This window comes from Galleria mellonella, unplaced genomic scaffold (assembly GCF_026898425.1).
Source record: "Galleria mellonella isolate WM207_F2 unplaced genomic scaffold, CSIRO_AGI_GalMel_v1 utg1634, whole genome shotgun sequence".
Taxonomy (NCBI): domain Eukaryota; kingdom Metazoa; phylum Arthropoda; class Insecta; order Lepidoptera; family Pyralidae; genus Galleria; species Galleria mellonella.
In genome coordinates, this window is record NW_026442007.1 from 899,469 (window position 1) to 921,359 (window position 21,891).

Sequence of the window (21,891 nt, forward strand, 5' to 3'; positions counted from 1 at the left end):
AAGCATTCTGAATAATAAATTGTATTTTGTTAATGAATAAAGATATGTTTTTTTTTTTTAATAATTTTAATGATATTATAATTATATGTCTATGACGTATCTAAGAGTTATAACTGTTTAAATTCTTAAGAATTGAATTAGCTTGATATCGATTATTTACAATAGTGTTTTGCCTAACTGTATCAACTTAAACAAAACAAAAACATTTTCATTTGTACACTCTTACTAATAATTATTAATATAATAAATTTATACTTAGACAGTTAGTTAGAAGTTGAAGTAATATTTTTTTAAAATGTTGTCTATGTATATACATATATATGTATGTTTGTGCTGTCATCACGCGAAAACTACTGCACCAAATTGGATACAATTCTCACACTTGTATTTTTGAAGGTCTAATTTTAAATCTGTTATATGTTTCCATTTGCTATCTACGTTATTACTCACGTCTCGACCATTAAGTATCATATATAACATATATTTATGTATATTTACTTTCGTACACAGGTTATTTGAAGAGAACGAGGACCTACTAAATATGTTCGAGAAGTTTCGCCAATACCGAACGAAGGAGGAACAGATCAACTCGATGGAGTTGGCGGAGCACGCGAACAACGTGATGAACACGCTCGACGAGGGCATCAAGGGTCTCGACGATTTAGACAACTTCTTCGAGTACATACACCAAGTTGGGGCCAGTCATAGAAAAATACCGGGGTTCAAAGTGGAATATTTTTGGGTAAGCATGAATGAATGTTTAGTTTAGACAATGTATGGGATGACGATGCAGAAATTATTAAAAAAAAAAACAAAATATATATATAGGTCAAATAAAAAATGAAACTAGGTATCTACCCATGCTATAGAACATGATCATCATCATCATTTCAATCATTATTTGTCCACTGCTGAACATAGGCTTCCCTCATAGACTGCCATAAACAAAGGTCCTGAGCCACCTATAGCCACTGACTTCCTGCAATGCATTTAAGGTCGTCATTCCATCTAGTGGGAGGTTGTCTTAAACTGCATTTTGGTATAGCTACTGACTTCCTGCAATGCATTTGAGGTCGTCATTCCATCTAGTGGGAGGTTGTCTTAAACTGCGTTTTGGTATAGCTACTGACTTCCTGCAATGCATTTGAGGTCGTCATTCCATCTAGTGGGAGATTGTCTTAAACTGCGTTTTGGTATATCTATTGACTTCCTGCAATGCATTTGAGGTCGTCATTCGATCTAGTGGGAGGTTGTCTAAAACTGCGTTTTGTTATAGTACATATAGAATAGAAATTTCCTTGATCACGATTTTAAAAATGTAAATTAGTCATTCAACCCGTAGAAAGTTAACATCTTTCTGCGTCTCCTATCGCATATATCAATTGGGAGTGTTCAGAGGAATTATTCGAATTAACACCAGCTGCTGAATTTCATAACTATCTAACTGCTAATCACAAGCTAAAGTTCTATCCCGACCATCTCGATTAGTGGCGGTCCACCACCGTGCATTTCCGTAGACATTTCCTTCTACGCACAACCAAAGAATCGAACCAACTCCGAACAGTTATGACATCGAGACCTTCAAAAAAAGAGCAAATTCAAAATTTAAATAATCTTTATTGGAATACACTTGTTTAGAAGCACTTTCAAAACGTCATTCTCTTAAATCTACTGCAGGGTCCAGAAAATATTCCTTCTAGATTGGCAACACATATACATATGCAATTTCTACGATTTTGATTTTGGTAATGCCTATAGGCGGTGGTAATCACTTACCAAAAGGTGAACCGCATGCTCGTTTGCCCCCTGTGTTACAAAATAATAATGCTGACTCAGCACTAGACGCGTCATGTTAGTTTGAAAAGCATATTTTTTTTTGTCATTTTTCGACTCGACTCATATTTCTTTGATACACACATAGGTTTTTATTTCTATTTACTATAATAAATTATATGTGTGTGTCAAATAGTATGACTAATAAAGGGAAATATAATGTAGAAGAGTTATGTAATTTTTTCATATTGTTAATAATTTGCAGGCCGACATACGAGGCAGAATGTATATGGGAAATGTATACCTCTTCCATCTAAAACCACCTAAGCTAAATAAATTCTAGCAAAATAAATTTATATCATTTCATTTCAGTTTCGGTGGTCGAAAATAGGTACGGTTATGAACTTAGGATTTGTAATATAGAATATTATTCAAAAATCCTCTTCACAACAAAACATCGACCTTGTCGTAAGATACTGCATTCGAAACTGCTAAAGGAATTAGAATATCCACGCTATTCATATGTACATATTTTTGATGTAATAACAGACAGGGGACCAAGGTCTTCACATGTTTTATTACATACACCAAATATGTTCATATTACTGAAGGGGAAACCGTTTAATATTTGAAGAGGCATTGGCTAGAAAGAAACAAATATTGTACAAGCAAACTTAGATTTAATCATTTTTGAATAGTCATTTTTATTACCACCCATTCGGAACGCAATTTCAGCCAAGAACGGGCAAGAAATTCAGCTGTTGTTTTTTTTAAAAAAGTTCTCTTAAATTTAATTATTTAATTAGTAATCTTTTTTTTTTTTTATACAACTTAGAATGGCAAACAAGCTGACGGCCCACCTGATGGAAAGTGGTAACCGTTGCCTATAGACGTGAGCAGTACCATGGAAATAACAGAGTATACTGTTTCGCCCATGATACCTCCCATGCGTTGCCATTCTTGAGGACTCAGGTGTTATTCCTCTGTACCCAGTAAATTCACGCCATATCCCACCCTTCACACCGAAACACTGCCATGCAAACACAACTGCTTCACGGTTGAAACACGAACGGGACAGAAGTACCCAAGCAATCGACTTTTGTACAAAGTCTCCTTCTGGTCTCTTATGGATTTCGATACAGAGGGCCTACCATGAAATGTTTTCCGAAATTTCGGATCCGAACGAAACAAAAATTTTATGTTAAAATTACATGATACGTACCGTTTAAAAATATTAAAAATGCTAAAATATCGTTCCTTTAAACTTTTATGGTAGGATTTATGACAAACGAAATGTTAAGCTCCATTTACAGGGTCGATTTCGGTACGAACTAAAACACGAAATTGAGTCCGAAAATTCGGAATTTCATTTCATGATAGACCCCCAGTTTTACCTAGTGCGGGGTCCAGTACTCACATTGTAAATTTCTTGTATTAAATAAAGATATAAATAAATGAATTCTTCAAATCATACGTCCGCTGCCACTGGAGTTTACTTGTCCTTCGAACTATGTCCGTGTAGTTTTTCTGTTACCCTTATTTCGAATTCCATCACGTAACGAAACTCCGAGCATATCCCTCTCGCTTTACTCATAATTATATTTACTGTGGAACTTTCCCTGAATATTGATAACTAGATGCATTATTCGGCTTCGTCCGTATATGTTTAATAAACTATAACTTTCCTTAAGAAATAGGCTATCGAATGCTAAAAGAATTTAGCTTTTATAATTTTAAACTATGATATCCACTCGGATTTGATCACTCGGTAATTTCAAACATCAACATAAAAACAATTTTAGGATTAATACATATTTTAACATATCACATAGTAAGCCATAATATCCTGAATACCCTCTTGACAATTTTAACAACACTATAATCAATAATTATGTATATAAATTAGGACAATAATAAATTTAAACCGTTATTAGAATTACAATTAGGCAATTATAACGTTAATATTTTTGAATAACCTAGTTACTAAGTTTTAATTCTATAAATGACATCGAATCAGTAACATAAGTAATGAATTTTTAATTTAATAAATCATAACGGTACTTTCTAATTATAAATGAAGTTGAATTTTCTATACTTAGTAAAACTACACAAGGACCGATGTGTACCCTATGATGTTCTACCCTTCTGTTTCTGTCGAGCGACTGAACCGCCTTTTTCTCGTTGTCTAATACTCGTACTTGCTTCCCGCTTACGGCGTGGCGGATGTTGTAGTGGGGAGAAATTAATCAATTTCTTGACTGTTTTTTTTTTAAACGACGATAACAAACAAATTAAAAAAAAATAAAAAATAACTTTCTCTCTCTTTCTATCTCTTTCGCATTGTTATATCGGTACTAGCTTTTGCCCATGACTTCGTCCACGTGACAGGAATAAATAGTAACCTATATACTCCGTTGCACATAGTACATATATATTAAATTTCATGACGATAAGTCGAGCCGTTAAAATGCCAAAAGATAACAAACAAACAAACACTCACTTTCACTTTTGTAATATTAGTATATATATATATATAAATGATAATATCAAATTCCCATTTATTTTTGGTAGACCGTATGCCTTTAGCATCATCCCGTATGGTCCCAGCGTTGAATAGGCCACCCGTTCCTTTCCCGTTTTTCTTTTAATGGATGATAATGTAAGCTTGCGCAAACAATATACGCGGACGGGGCACCAGTGGGGGATGATAGGTGAGATGAATAGGCAAGTCAGTTAGCCCACCGTGACGAATACACCTAGAATTCAGTACGATGGTTTCCAGGGGGCACCACTTCCTTTCCCGTGGGTGTCGTAAGAGACGACTAAGGGAAGGCACGGGATAGGCAGCAGTATCCCTCTCTAAACGTCTCTAAAGCCTAACTGCAGTTACCAATCCCAATCTGCCTGTCAAGCATGACAACTACTAAAAAAACCCCCCAAGGGGGAGGCTTATGTCAATCAGTGGACAGTTAAAAGCTGATATGATGATGCCTTTAGCGACAGTTGCTGTGATACATTACACGTTTCTAGTATGTATATTTATAGTTTTTATTTTTAGTTCGACAATAATGTTACAGGGCGATAAATCAAACACCGTAACACATTCGGATCCCCCGTTTATAGGATAAGGGAAATATTTTATTCATTGAATTACCGTCATGGCTAGCCATTCGCCCCCGTAAGCGGAAGAGAGACATAAACCTCCCTTACTTCCCCTGTTCGACAACGTTGATCAATTATATTAGAGCGAAAAAATATATATTTTTGTATATATATAACTAGCGGCCCGGTACGTGCTTCGCTACGTATAAAGTGAAATAATAAAAAAAAATTTATAAGTATATTAAAGTTTAATAATATAAACACAAAGCAATAATTATCGCTGACAATTTGCTTTAATCGAAGCACGTCCAATATGAAATGACCGCATGAATGACATAACAACACGCTTGTACTGTCAGCATTGAAAAAAGTTTGAATTTGACACAAAAATCCTCATTAACAAAATGATCCGCCATTTATTGAATTCATTTGTTACAAAAAATGTGATAAATGAAGAATTGCTCGACCGATTTTGTGCAAACTTCACATAAACCATATACTAAATAGTCCAAACAAAGCCTAAGCATTTAGTTTGGATAGGTGAGCCCGTTCTTGAGTTATAAAATTACAACGAAAAGTGGCATTAATTCATATATATAGATAATATAAACAATATTTATATAGATAGATAGATACTCTTTATTGTTTCCTCCAAAAGATTACAATAGTAAACTTATTATAAATATAAATAATTACAAGAAATAATCACAATGAAAAAACAATGGGCGACGTTATCACTAAAAGCGATCTCTTCCAGGCAACCTTTGGATGGAGAGGAGTAATTATAAACAATTTGGTGGGAGGCACGATGAAAAAATCTGTTAGTTCTAAATATGGGAGATGTGATACATATAATATTATTATTATATTATTATAGATAATATATTTTTTTTAAATATTAATATCATCATCAACATCTCAATCATCATCTGTCCTAAATATAGGTCTCCTCCATACACTGCCATAAGCAACGGTCTTAAGCCACCTGTATCTACTGACTCCCTGCAATGAATTTGTGGTCGTCACTCCATCTTGTGAACAGCATACTGTATTTGCCCATACGGACTCGCCACTCAAAAACCTTTCTTCCCCATCCGTTGCCAGTTCTTCGAGCTATGTAACCAGTCCATTGCTATTTTAGTTTACTTATCCTTCTGGCTATGTCGTTTACTTTGGTTCTTTTCTCATCCTCATTTCGGATTCTGTCACGCAAAGAAACTCCGAGCATAGCCCTCTCCATAGCCGACCGAGCTTTTGCATACGGGCAACCATGTAGGGCCATGTTTGGGGGAACCCAAGGGTGCATGCTGCCAGTGATGACGTATGGAAATACGTCATCACTGGCAGCATGTACTAGCTAAAGAGCTTCGTCTTATATACTCGTATATATTGTATCGCTAATGTTCTTTCTCTCTTTATTGAATGAAAATTGAAATATACTTTTTCATTCATTCACAAAATACACTGTGATAGGTACCCTCGGTACACTCGAATATTTCATTAATTATCTAAAAGTACCAAGTTTTAAGTACATTTTCCCACAAAATATTATTTCTTATATAAAACTTTGCGATCTTCTTTCTCGTCGAGTTACAATTTCGAGAAATCCCTACTTAAGCGCTCCCCAACGCATAAGGTAAACGGCCTGTGAAAATCTAAAACTTCTATATTAAACTGGGCTACGCAGTAATTGAATGAATCAGGGTATTCCTCTTCATAAGCACACAAGTATCTTCAAGATTCAAGATTTTATTATTTCTAGAATTCGCTTATAAATAGATATTGTTAAAGCATTAGCAATAGGCCGCGAAATGTTTTGTTGCTCACACGTATGATTAGGCGCTTTCTCCGGGACAGCTATTGGATGACAGCTGCGCTATTCACCGATGATCGTCCGCATCATTGACATAATAATATCTATCAATAAAGAATTTTTTAGTTTATATTTAAATATATTATAATCATCATTATCATCTTCCTACCCTTATCCCAATTATTGTTTGGGGTCGGCGTAATATGATTTTATCCATATTACAAAAAGATTTGATTTTTAGTTTTACGACCGGCCACCTGCCTGACGTCAACCCTCTTTGGGAATATATATATATATATATCCATCCGGTGTTAAGTCCGCCAAATGTACATAGAATTTTACTACGCATTAAAGTTTAAATAAATAAAAAATACTTTTTTTTTTTAATTTATACAACTTAGAATGGCAAGCAAGCTGACGGCCCACCTGATGGAAAGTGGTATAGACATGACCCGTGCCATAGACATAACAGAGTATACTGTTTCGCCCATGATACCCCCCATGCGTTGCCATTCCTGAAGACTCAGATTTTATTCCTCAGTACCCTGTAAATTCACGCCATATCTCACCCTTCAAACCGAAACACAGCCATGCAAACACAACTGCTTCACGGTTCAAACACGAATGGGACAGAGGTACCCAAGCAATCGACTTTTGTACAAAGTCTTATATCTATTTAACTAAATGTTCAATTACTGTGTACCATAGAACATCACTTATTTTAAATATAATAATATTGTAAATACGTTCAGATTTTTTCGCAACTTTGAATAGCAAACAAGCTGAAGCTTCACCTTATGGTAATCATAGCCTATAAGCAGCACCATGAATATCATAAAATATCACTATGACGTCCATGATATACCTTCTCAAGTGTTGCCATACCATTAGCACATCTGTAATCTGTGGGGTTACTCTTGAAATAAATTCTAATAGATCGACATTGGAATTGAAAGATTCGCACTCTCGATTTACAGTACTAGCGATATAATGGTTCCATATTGTTCAAATAGATGCATCTCGGTGAAACTTGCTAATGCAAACTGTTAAAAATTAATACCAATAGTAACCTAATTGGGTCGTAAAAAAATATTTAATTGGCAATAGCTTGGATTAATAAAATTAATATTAGATTCAAGAGCAGCTCCATTCATTTGTACAATGAAAGGAATATGTATGAAACCGACATACTAACTGTATACTCAAAGTCTCAGAATCCTTAAGATATTAAAATTCACTAATATATAAGTACCAAAAATACATTGTAATCATCCACAGTCCGCAGTTATCGCTTACTATCGTGAAACAAACAATTGTGGCTTGCATTTTTTCGTTTTACACTTAATTTTTATAGAATGTAGGTATCGCAAATATGAAGTGCAAATTTCCATTATAATTCAATTGCTAACTCTGCTAAAATTTGTTAATTTTAAACTTTAGTGTTGTTTAAACGCATTTTAAATACACAATCGGGATTTAACACGATGTAAAAGCCTTTACAGCTAAATAGTACCTACATACCTACATCTTTATTGTCGAAGTTTCGACGTGGAGTGACCACGACCTGATGCAATCTACAGGCTAACACAGATAAAGGCTTTTACATCGCGTAAAGTCCCTATTGTGTATTTAAAATATCTACTAAAACTGTTACATTTATAAAAATTTCCTTTCAGAAAATCGAGAGGCCGTTCCTTGCTGCCGTGGAGTCCACACTGGGCGACCGGTATACGCCGAACGTGGAAAATATATACAAAATAACAATAAAGTTTATATTAGAGACTCTCATAGAGGGCTATGAGAAGGCTGGCAACTCGAACGCGACGTGAGCTAAGTAGAATGTATAGTTCGAGGCAAATTATACAACTGGTAAACTGTTCAAGACTTTGTTATAAGAGAAATAGTATCCTTAGAAACGGGTACGGCGTTACCATTTCTTACCGGATGATCCGACAACGCTGGCTCGATGTGAAAGTGGTAATGTGGAATTTAATACGGTCAATTTGATATAAAAACTATATGTAAGCATCTATTAAGAGTTATAAACTTTATAAATGTGTATAAAGTGAATATTAACGTTATGTATAGAACATTTTATTTTATGCGCAGTAGTTCATAGTGGTTGAACCTGATTATGTTCAGAAATAATAATATTAATAAATATGTACCATTAATTATCCGTCGAGATAAAATTTATCCCGATGGTGTTACTATTGCTTATTATTAAAAAAAAAAAAAATAATTCAGTAAAAATAAAAAATAATAGAATGACGTCGTTAAACTAGTTTAAAATTGTAAGTCTGTGTCTTAATTGTGGAATTAAAATATGTATAATTTTTAAATATAACACGAATGCTTATTATGACGCCAACTACATTATTTTATCTATTATTATAAAGTTGCACTAAATCTGTTTATTGAATGTTTATATTAATTGTAAATTATATAATTGGGCATTATATTTTAAATTGCGTCTTCCGTGTATAAATGGATAATTTTATCTTATATATTATATTTGTTGATTTATTCAAACTTATTGTAATACATTTATAATTTATAGTTTAATTTGCACAAAATTTTGGTCACACAAATACTTGAAGCATAGAAAATATGAGGAACATTTAGATTTAGATTAACAAAAAACAAAAAACTCTCACAGTAACTATATATTTTTGAAAAGTTTAGGACATTTTATAAATCCACTTTTTTATATAAGTACACTATTTTTTTACTGTTTCTTCGTTTATTTTATGCATAACTTATACGCACAAATATTTTTAACATTAACTTCTGACGTGAATCCTGTCAAAAAGGGGGCATTAAATTATATTAAACAGTCCAAAAAAAAATAATAATACAAGTATTATTTTTTAGACTGCTGTACTTGTATTCATTTTAAAACAATATATTATGTCAAATAATAAATAACAAGTTGCAACACAACTATGAACTGTATTCCAACATTGACAAACATTTTAAAAAATCAGTCCTAAAATGTATTTATAATACCTATATAAATGTAATATTTTTATAATATTTCAAAAATTTATATATATATATATTACTCTTTAAAAATTAGCAGCAGTATTTCCGAACCGATACGACATCGTAACCTTCATATTCCTTTTTAAGAGGCCGCCAGTGCACCTGCAATGCTTCTGGTGTTGCGGGTGATCATGGGCGGCGGTAGTCACTTACCATCAGGTGAGCCGCATGCCCGTTTGTACCTTATGTTATAAAAAAAATAGGGATTAGATGAATGATACTTATATAATATATTAATTAATTCGATTCTATTACTGATAATTCTAATAAAAAATATTTATTATTATTTATTATTTATTTTACGCTATACAAAATGCTTTAATTGCAAAATGTCCAGATACCCAAATTTTTTTTTATAATAAGATTATCTTTCGAAATTGGTACTATAAAATGAAATAAAAAAAGGTTCAGTTATTATTCAATTAACCTTTCGTTCGGGTAATTTTAGTTACTGTTATTTCAAAAGTCGAGAAAGATAAGCTTTTATGTCTTGCCCCTGAGAAGGAAGGTTTGCTTTAAACATTACGGAGCCTTCTGAATCTTGGACGATTAAGTAACGGTTTTGTTCTGTTATTGTAACTCTGGTTCTATTTACTGTATGTTAATTTAATTGATTGATAAATTTAATTATTCTATAATCTATCAATATTAACCGCTCTTTGCATAATGGTCGAAATTTCCAAAAATTGAATGCCCAAAAATTATATAAAAGACCAAGTTCACTTTAAGTTGATCGTGTCTGGATACCTTTTTAATGTCCATTGCAGAAAAAAAAACAAAGCTGTGAAATTTATTTTTTTAAATTATTTTTATTATATTATTATTTCACCAATAAAAAAAAAACATGTAAAGAAGGGTTAAGAACTTTTGTTAAAAAGATTGGCTATGTAAGCCACGTCCGAGCTCACCAACGCCAACCACAGCCTCCTGTGCAGACAATTAATTATTAAAAGCGATTGTCGTGGCTAAAAACAGTCAGGATTCGTCATCATCTTCAATATTACATAATTTATTTAAGTAAATATATTAACATACTATTTAAATTAAATAGAAATGTTGCCATTTCTTAAAACACTATTTTTTCTAGTATATCACTGGACATCCTACAAAGTGTCCTCTAGTATGAAAGCAAAGCTTGTGCTATGGGCACTAAACAACTGCACTGTACTGCAGACATAAACGCATCCAGACCAAAAAAAAAACAGCTATATTTTTTTTAATACATTTCATACTTTTACAAAAAAAAAATGTACGATAAATTTATATATGTTTAACATAGTATTTACCTAACAAGGACTGTGTTTAATGTATTATTTTTGTCTCAAATAGAAGGTTAATTCAGCATTTATAAATCGTCCTTTAATGACATAATTGACTTTGTTATCAATTTTAGTATGTTTGCATAAAGAGTGTAGGTACATTAACACGAATATATTTCGAATTCTGTAACAGACATCAACAATCTCTCGAAATGTAATTTGGAAAACGATTATTACTCGTATTTTATCTCTTTTTTATAAGAAATTCACATCTCTCCTCTTTAAAGAGGGAAAATGGTAAACTAACCCTCGACAGAAGCACAGTTGGGTCCAGGGCCCAGTCTATATGTATACTATATATAATTTTAAAGTATAATTTATAAAAAAAAAAACTTATTGAACTCCAGTTTCTTTAACTAATCAAATACAGATCTTGTGGTCATGCTACAAGTTGAGTTATTTTTTATTCATAGAATCAATTAGTTGGTATTTATTATTGAGGATCTATTAAAATAAAAAAAAAAGTGTATAAAAAACACAGATATGAATGAAGCTTTAAGTTTACTGATCCTACATTACATGTTCATTACAATATAATATATTAAAAAGTATTTAAAACGGCTGATTTGGTGATTCGTAATACAATTCTAAAACTGAGGGCCTACCATGAAATGTTTTCCGAAATTTCGGGGACGAACGAAACAAAAATTTGATGTTAAAATAACAGAATACATGCCGTTTAAAATTATTAAAAATGTTAATATATCGTCCCCCTGAACTATTAGGATAGGATATATGGTGAACGAAATGTTAAGCTCCATTTACTGGGTCGATATCGGTACGAACAAAAACACGAACTTGAGCCCGAAACTTCGGAATTTCATTTCATGGTAGACCACCTGTTTACATATATTTCTAACTCAAATTCATATTAAATGACAGTTTTCTAGGCAAATATGTGAACCCTAATAGCTTAGTAAATATTTCAAAATGTTTACTGTAAGTATTTATCTATGTAACAAAACAATTATTATTAAATTTAATTCATTTTAATAGAAATTTGTTTCAAAAACAATCTAATTAAACCCATTTAAAGCCGGCAACCCTGTTAAATAAGAATGTTACGATAATTAAGTAAGAGGGCGTCCTTATTGTTATTCTGTTGTTACCTTGACATTATTTCGAAATCAATTCAAATTTATGTCAACGACAATTACATCGTTGTATTTTTTATTGGAAATTTTACAATAATTTCCAAACAATACATAATATAAAGCAAGTCTTTCAACTTCCAAGACCTTTATTTGTTATTTGCTCCTTTCACACAAATAAATATTTTATTGATTGTTTGGTTAATTGAACCTTTGGCGAGTACCACGAAGAGTGGAAGTAATAAATTTAATATTTGAATTATTTTTATTTCATTAATTTTCATTAATATCACGTATTTAATATAATTTCCCCATATCATAGAAATTGAAGGGTACACAAACGTTGGAGTTATTCTATTTCTTATCAAGGCCTCTTAAATGGTAATATTACATTAGTTTATGTTGTGCTATATATAATATAAACTGATAATATACTGAATAAATTACTCGTTTATTATTATTGTATTATTATTATAAAATTAATTTCTATTACTATAATTATATATAATAATAATAAAATATAATTATGCATAATATATGCGTGAACAAATTATAATTTCTTTAATGTCTCGAATAACCGATTAGTTCATTAATTTATGAAATCACTAAATTACAACAATTATATTGTTATAATGTGAAATTATTTTCATTAATATCTCGAATAACACGGATTCGTTTATTATATAATAAAAATTAATTTTCATTATCATCGTGTATAACGGACTTGTTCATTAATGTTATTACCAAATTACAAACATTTTAAATTAATAAGTACATATTATATATGAAATGAAATGAGTTTTCATTAATGTTCGGAACAACAGATTCGTTCATTAATTTATATAATTATCAAATTGCAAAATTTAAATTATTATATATTATATATATAAGTTTTTCGAGAGTGTATAGGCGTGAGTTAATTATATTCACTGTATTTATGAATACGATTTAAGAGATGAATGTGTTGTAAAATGTCGTTAAGATCTGTGTAATAAAGTGTTACGATGGTTTCAAAAATAAATATTATTTAAATTAATAGCTGTCTGTTTTTAATTGCATAAACTTTTACGTTTATTATTGATAATAAGTTTAAATGCGTGTGTATATATATGTATATGTGTGTGTGTGTGTGTGTGTGTGTGTGTGTGTGTGTGTGTGTGTGTGTGTGTGTGTATGTGTATGTATGTATGTATGTGTATATATATATGTATATATATATATATATATATATATATTTGCTGTCGTCGTTCGTGATGTCACGCATGGGCACCCACAGAATATCAGCGCTGTAGCAATTAAATTGCTGCAGCACATGCTGAGTGGTGGCCACGTTGGCAAAATGGCAAAAAAATGTAAAGTTTTTTTTTTTTATTCATAATTTATGTAACTTTTTGTTGGTGTCAATAAATGTTTTCTTTCTTTCTTTCTAAATCAGTATTTGTTGAGATGTAAAGTTAATCGATGGAGTATACTAGATTACAAGGCAGGTGTAAGCAAGTTATACTTAGCATGACTTTAGCTCTGGATCTATTTTTCCCTTTCAAACTTCGCCACTGTACCAAAGTTTTGTGCCCTTCCAGTGTTCACGTTGATTTTTTACCTTTAATAGCTTAAGACCTATATTGTTACAACATGATATAGCAATAAATGATTTAATTGATTCGAATTGAAAGCCGTATACAGTAATTAAATTTGATAGTAAATTAATAAACCAGAGGGAGACTGTACAAAAGTCGTTTGTTTGGGTACCTCTGTCCCATTAGTGTATTTACTCTGAAGCAGTTGTATTTGACTGTGTTTTAATTTGAAGGCAAGTACAGAGACATAACACCTGAGTCCTCAGGAATGGCAACGCATGGGGGGTATCATGGGCGAAACAGTATACTGTTATGTCCATGGTACTGCTCATGTCTATAGGCGACGGTTATCACTTTCCATCAGGCGGGCTGTCAGCTTGTTTGCCATTCTAATTTGTATAAAAAAATGTCTATGGGTGGGGCCTGTATCCCACCCTTCAAACCGAAACACAGCTATACGGGATACGCTGGCGAAGCACCAATGAAGGGTGATAGATGAGAATGAAAACAGGCCCATCATGATGAATTTATCAGGAATTAACCATGATAGTTTCCAGGGGGAACCGCGAGGAGGCCGACCTGGTTGGGTATATTGCTAGCAATGGGATTCTCAGTCTCCATTACTAACAATCCCTTTCCCCCCGACTGGTACTAGGTTAAGCTAAGCGTGTTAAGTATGAACTGTATTTGTTGATCAGTCATTATCACTGTATTACAATAATTGAAACCACAAATTCAGGTCGCATATTTTGAGCAATGACGGATACAATCTTTTATTGGACGTTATTTCTTAAAAAATAAGAATGAAAGTTACTTGGCAATCAATTATGGATCACCCGATGGCGTAGTTTGACCATAATTTCGAAAAAGGAAGCGTTATTATCATACAATTGCAAAGCGCGTCATAAAATTGTATGATGTTTGCTTGGTAGTGATGGGCGATAGTTCGATAACGAAATAACTGGTTTTTTTAACGAATTAAAATAACAATATTTTCTAAATAGTATTTTTTTTTATCGTGACTTTTAAAATAAATTGAGCAGTAAAAATTAATAAATAGATCATTGACGATTCTTATATTCTTCACTATTGTTGTTTGTAAAATATGCTGGTTCTTGTTATGTATATATTATTTATATAAAATTGTCGTCTGTTGACTTGATGTATTATATATATATATATATATATATATATATATATATATATATATATATATATATATATATATATATATATTTGTTCTATTTCAATTGTTTATAAATATTCTTTTTTATAAAAACCTGCAATTGTCAATATATGTAAAAAGGTTAATTTTGAACAACTGTTAAGGTAAAAAAGGTTAAATTTCAAATAAAATAATTAATATTAAAAGCAGCTATAGTATTGAAAGTGACTATAATATGAATAATTCAGTATCCGATTACGATTTAAAAACCTCTTTTATTGGCCCTTTATCGTCGATGCCGCTTACTTATAAAAGTCACGCTACACTGTAATCAATTGACATTTAATGCCTGAGGTATGAACAATTTGTCCGCGGAAAAATTTTCCTTTTGTATGAGCAATATATATTTTTTATACAACTTAGAATGGCAAACAAGCTGACGGCCCACCTGATGGAAAGTGGTAACCGTCGCCTATAGACATGAGCAGTACCGTGGATATAACAGTATACTGTTTCGCACATGATACGCCCCATGCGTTGCCATTCTTGAGGACTCAGGTGTTATTCCTCTGTATCCAGTAAATTCACGCTATATCCCACTATTCAAACCGAAGCACAGCCATGCAAACACAACTGCTTCACGGTTGAAACACGAATGGGACAGAGGTACTCAAGCAATCGACTTTTGTACAAAGTCTCCCTCTGGTGAAATGAAATGAAACATATAAAAATAGAATCTGAATTTTTTATTGCACATATCACATAGCAAGGAATTTGTTACATAAATACACAATAGATACATAGGCGCAAGTATTCTAAATAGAGACGTTTTTCTGTCAACCTTGCGAGCATTTCAGAGAATTAGAATGTACTTATTGCTTATACAAAAATGTGAACAAAGAGAAAAAATATAATGTATACTTATAATAAATCTGTAGAGAGGTCAATTCTGTACATGAAATATATTTCCAAAATAACTATCAGGCGGTGATTAGTGATCGATACTGATGCCAAAAATGCAATCAGTAAAATTTCTGTCTGTATGTTCGTTATAGAAACAAAAACTACTCGACGGATTTTAACGAAAGTTGGTACAATTATTCTTCATAATTCTGGGCGGGTTATTGTATACTTTTCATCACGCTACGATCAATAGGAGCAGAGCAGTGAAGTGAAATGTTGGGAAAACGGGAGAAGTTACTTCATTTTTAAGCTTCCGTCACGTGTGCAGCCTTAGGACGGGTCGCTAGTATGTAATAACTTATTTTAATTTTAATTTACTTCTTAATCTCTTGTCATAATTAAAATACTGGGAAGACGAAGTAAATATAGAAAAAAGTTTAATCCGCGGACAGAAAGTCCCTCGAGTACACAGAACATTAAATTATCAAGCTCATACAAAATCTTTACTAAAAATAAATTATAACAATGTAATTTTATTGTGTACAATAAAATATTAAAAAAAAAATATTTTATATATCAATTAGTGACCAAAACAATTTTAGGCATTATTTATAAAGTTAAATGTTTACACACAAATAAAATTCTAATTAAATTTATTAATGACTTCATAACAACATTAATCATTATAAATATCACTTGGCCTCAAAATAGGTACATATTGCTAGATTTGTAACCGTGAACTCACTATAACAATAATAACATGTGACAATATTTGTAGTCACTTTACAATTAGCAGCTAAAATATTTCACATCCCTATTAGCAAGTGTTTCTTTCGTAACAAAAAAAAAATGTTCAGTCACAAAAAGAGCGCTGATCACAATACTAGTCTAATTCACTTTTACAATACCAAATACAAATTCCATGGAAAATAACTAGATAATAACCAGTTTTAATGATATTAGAAATTAAATACTTATTTATCTAACACAATACATTAAAAACACGTTATTAATCTTAATTATGTTTAACTTTGTGGAAATGAAAACATTAGCTATTTACTAGTGCATACCAGAGCAATCACTGCAACCCACAGCTATTCAAATCACATTATAAAACCCGCTGAGAGACTAACTATCGGACGCGTAAAACAAAAATATCTTAGAATAGACAGTTTATTGGATCAAACATCAGTGATCGATATTGCAAGCCGGGCAGTGAACGTTAAAAATATCGAAGTGAATAAAAAGTGTTAAAAATTTTATTGAAAAATAATTTGGGTGTGAAAAAGTGAAGGATTAAATTAATAAAAAAAAAAAAATTATAATAAAAAATGGGATGTAAATTAACAAAATTAGCAGCGTCGGAGTTCAATCAGGAGGCAATAGATCGTCCACCACCACCTTCCGATCCACGGTCACCGCTGACAGCGAAACAACAGTACTGCATGTTGGCGTCTTGGAAAGGGATCTTCAGACAGATTGAGAAGACTGGCATCATATTATTCGTGAAGTAAGTAATTATTTTGATAATTTATTTATTTATTTTAATTAACTTTATTGACCAAAATTTAATAATATACAAAAGGCGGACCCTTAAGACTAAGGCGAGACTTTGCTTCCCTTTGTGTATTCTACCGATTGTATAACGGATTGTGTTCTGAGGAATTGTTTGGAATGGTGCCCGCAGCCACCTTTTATCATCGTACCTCTCGCTATCGACAGGGAATTCAACCTCACACGCTTGAACCTAAATGGTCACGTACAGTGCGGTTTCAAAGGAACTTTCTCCCGCGAACGCTCAGGTTGTGGAATAAGCTCCCTGCTGAGGGTTTCTCTAGAGACTACAGTATGGGGTTCTTCAAATAGGGTATATTAAGATTTCTTCAGCTTCGGCGACGTGCAAGTAACACCTCCAGTGTTGCAAGCGTCCATAGGCTACAGTATCCGTTTACCATCAGACGGGCTATATGCTTGTTTGCCCCCTTTGTGGTTTTAAAAAAATCTTTAAGATTTTGTATTTAAAGTTTACAATATTATTAAAACAAAAATAATTAAATGAATATACTTATGACTGTAATAATTTATAGGGTAATTAGAGTAAATAGTTAATAGTTGGTGATTAGTGTCGTCGAACTCCTTTCTCCGAACATATTAGAATCCAAAGTTGTCAGGGCTGTTACTCTTATGTTTTGTTTCGCTCTTATGTTTTCGCTGTCCAAAGAATCAATTAAAATAATTGGGTATAATGAAAGATGGATGATGATGAAAATTACTGCTCGTTCACTTAGAAAACCTATTAACTGTTATTGGGGTTGAAAGAGACTTTTTTTTGTTTTATTTCGGCCATTAACTGTCCACCGCTGAACATAGCTTTCCCCGTAAGAGGAGTTTTGCCAGTAATCGCCACGCTTGGCAGGCGGGTTGGCAACCGCAGTTAGGTTATTAGAGATGTTTTAAGAGGGACGCTACTGACAATCACTCTACCATAAGTTCCCTTCCTTCTCCCTTCGCCTCTTACGATACCCACGGGAAAGAAAGGAGTGGCCCATTCCATGCCGGGACAGACACGACATGAAAGAGACATACTATAGCAATACCACAGTGACTAGGCAAGAATATCCTCACCGCCAAACAGTTATTCAAGCACGTTTATATTTAAATTTGAAGAGTGGGATACGATAGCAAAATTACAGGGCACGAGGGAGTAACATAATATTTTACATGTGTAATTTATATTACATGCATACCTGTACATTAATCATAGAGCGACGACCTAAAAAATGTTCCAGAAATTCGTTAGATACAAGTGGTTTGAATCAACTCATATGAAGATATGAGCATGTTAAAGTATTATAATAGATCGAAATAATGATAATAAAGACCAAGGACCAAAGAAGTTTGTTTTAAACATTGTAGAGTAACTCTGATTTTCCGATATTTTTGTATGGATTCGAGTAATGGACAATAAGAGAAAAAGATTGATGCTCTCGAGATGTGGTGCTGGCGAAGGATGCTGCGAATTCCCTCAACAGCAAAGTTCACGAACACATCTATCCTGACGCAACTCCGCAGAAAAGATAGGCTCTGGACAATCTGGTATCGGAGGATTCTTAAATACTTCGGTCATATTGCTCGCCGACAGTCCGACAATATGGACAAGCTAATAGTTGTAGGTAAGATAGAGGAAAAAAGACCACGCGGACGATCGCCTAGTCGATAGTCGGACCAAGTAACCGCCGTTACGGGACTGTCAATTGCAGCTGCCCTGCGAGAAGCTGAAGACCGTGCGAAATGGAGTAACATCATAAGAGAGACAACAGACACCTTTCGAGAACACGACCTTCAGTAATGAAATGGACGAAGAGAGAAAGAGAGAGTAACACACGAATATATAATCAATTTTCTTTTCCTATTTCACAAATTAGTTAAATTACCAAATAAAATTATTATATTTTAAAAACTTAATTCTATAAACATTCTTTATCAGCCAGCTTTTGGGATTAATTTAATAGAACGCCCTTTTTCGAATGCATAAAACATTTTAAGAAAAAAATTATATCAATTTATAAGCGAACCTTCCGAAAATGGTCCTCTTTGACTTTGAAACAATCTTTTAGGTTGTTGTCAGTTATTAATTGAAACATGCATTTTCTTGATGGGGAAATTCGCCAACACCGCTCTAATGGATTCCTTCAAGGACTCAATAATATCATGGCGTTTATAGCATGCCATACCCTCATCATAATAGAACCATAAATCATATCAGAATAGATTAAAATCGGGACTAGATGACGGTCAGTTTTCAGCTGTAATGAAGTCGGAAATGTACCTCTCCTAGCACACTAGTTTTGGTGAATTTGTATGGTATAGTGCTGAGTTTTGTTTTTTTTACTATATGTATTTATTTATTTTTTTTTTTTTTTTTTATACAACTTAGAATGGCAAACAAGCTGACAGTATATATGTATATATATATATATATACATATATACATACGGTATACATATATATACATATATATATATATATATATATATATATATATATATATATTAATAATTATAATAAAATGTAATAATAATTATTACATCTATATACAATATATAGATTTATAATTGCATGGCAACATTCTCGATAATTCATAAGAACATTTTATTCTAGTATGTGGCAATTAATAATTTTAATTGAAGGTAGAAAGATGAAAAAAGGTGGTTGGTGTCTGCTCTTAAAAACAGAAACAGAACAGTTTTGTCGTTGTCGCCCTTAAAAATATTTAATAAGTAAAAGATTTAATTTCACAATCGCGAGACTTGAATTTTAGAATTTAATATTTTTGTTTTACTAAATAAACTACGCAAAAGATAATTTCTCGTGTCGTTAAAAAGACATTTTCAAGATTGAAACGTCTACCGGAGGATTCAAGATCGAATCCCTTAGTTCTTATAACATTTACGAGGTAATCTCAGGTAACTTTAGCATGCTTAAGGGAACTGAGTGATCTGAGTATGTTATAAAAGGAATTTACGCTAATCAAAGGGTAAGTCACTTGAACTAAGTTTGAATCTAGGTACTTTAGTACAACTTTTAAAACAACTTGACAGTTTTCAGTTTTCACATTCTCGGATTTATATAAAAAACTTGTCGTACATACGGTCCATTTATGTTCTCGCACAATATATATATATATATAGAATGGTATCCCATAAACCTAGCGGTATGCACTGGCGGAGTATCGGTGATTGATGATCATGATTAAAGGCAGGTCAGTCGGCTCATCGTGAAGAATTCGACAAGAATTACTTACGACAATTTCCAGGGAAAACCATGTGGAGGTCGATTTAATAGGGTATATTGCTAACAATGGGGCTTTTAGATTAGAACTCATTACTAACAATAACTTTTCCCCCTTTAATCCCCATTACTAATTTCTTCTCCTACGTAGGAAGGTCACGCCCTCTAGCGTCAGTAGTTTCAAGGTTACCTTTTTTATACAAGAAAATCTTTAATGTAGTTTTACCACGAGTTGAGTTTTCACTAAAACGTTTATATTTGATTATGAAATAGAATAAAATAAAGAAGTTTGAAGGAGGTTTACATGAGACATGACACAAGCTTGATCCTCACAAGAACCGCATCTTCATACACTTGGCCTGATATTTTAATAGCTTTTTATTATAATTTAACATGAGACTAAATACAATAACCTCAGATGCAAAAGAAAATTTTCAAAACCGGTCCAGAAATAACGAAAATATTGACCAATGCAGCGTACACGAATAACAAAATCTACGTAGTAATTAAGTACATACTTAAAGTCGCATAGTAATTGTCGGAATGCACCTTATCAGTAATTAACTGCAATATAAAGTCTAACAGATAAGATTCCAACTAATGTCCAAATAAAAACCATTAGAGATACGCATGGCTTTCAGCGATAATACCGTCCATTCTATCCCTTGCGTGATCTGTTTCTATAAGCTATGTTACATGGTTGCGCCAATTTTGATCTTCCATTTTTTCCGTGTCGATCCCAATGTGATTGGGAAATAATGACGCCACGTACGTCTTCGTGAATCGTGTATTTAAAAAATAAAATACACAAAGAAGTGCCAAAAAAAACATAAGTGGAATAAAATATTAAAAAAAAAAACAATAATATAAAAAATAGCCAAGTTTCCGAGAACACATGTATTAAATTTTATATAATTACGTTTAGTTATTTATTATGTGGGCTTATTTATATATATAATATAATAAAAACAGCGATCTTAACAATATTAAGACATAGACAAGACTAGACACAAATATAACCTTACTTGTTCCAAAATTCCGTTTAGAAAAAGTTACTAGATCTCTTATGAGAATGGGCATTAAATATTATTATAAGATACCTAAGGATATTTATATGTACCTTTTAATAGGTTTTTTTTAATGGACGATAATGGAATGGTAACCCCACCCGCGCTATCGGTATACACCGGCGGGGCATCAATGAAGGATGATAGGTGAGGATGAAGTAGGTCAGTTAGCCCATCGTGACGAATTCAACAAGAATTGTTCACGATGGTTTCCAGGGGGAACCACGTGGAGGTCGACCTAATAA

At 32.5% G+C, this 21,891-nt stretch overlaps 2 protein-coding genes across 3 annotated transcripts in view; both read left to right on the forward strand.

Moving 5' to 3' along the window:
* The window catches only part of LOC113516545 (neuroglobin-like), a 92,176-nt gene extending 79,004 nt beyond the window's left edge, over positions 1 to 13,172 (forward strand). For both annotated transcript variants that reach the window (XM_052892632.1, XM_052892631.1), the window contains exons 3-4: positions 511 to 742; positions 8,365 to 13,172. In XM_052892632.1, the coding sequence (XP_052748592.1) occupies positions 511 to 742; positions 8,365 to 8,517 (385 nt within the window). In that variant the 3' untranslated portion in view covers positions 8,518 to 13,172. The remainder of the gene's footprint in view (positions 1 to 510; positions 743 to 8,364) is intronic.
* A 3,405-nt stretch (positions 13,173 to 16,577) lies between these two features.
* LOC113513898 (neuroglobin-like) overlaps positions 16,578 to 21,891 on the forward strand; it is a 52,606-nt gene continuing 47,292 nt past the window's right edge. Inside the window, exon 1 of the mRNA XM_031911000.2 lies at positions 16,578 to 17,298. Within this exon, the coding sequence (XP_031766860.1) occupies positions 17,120 to 17,298 (179 nt within the window). The 5' untranslated portion in view covers positions 16,578 to 17,119. The remainder of the gene's footprint in view (positions 17,299 to 21,891) is intronic.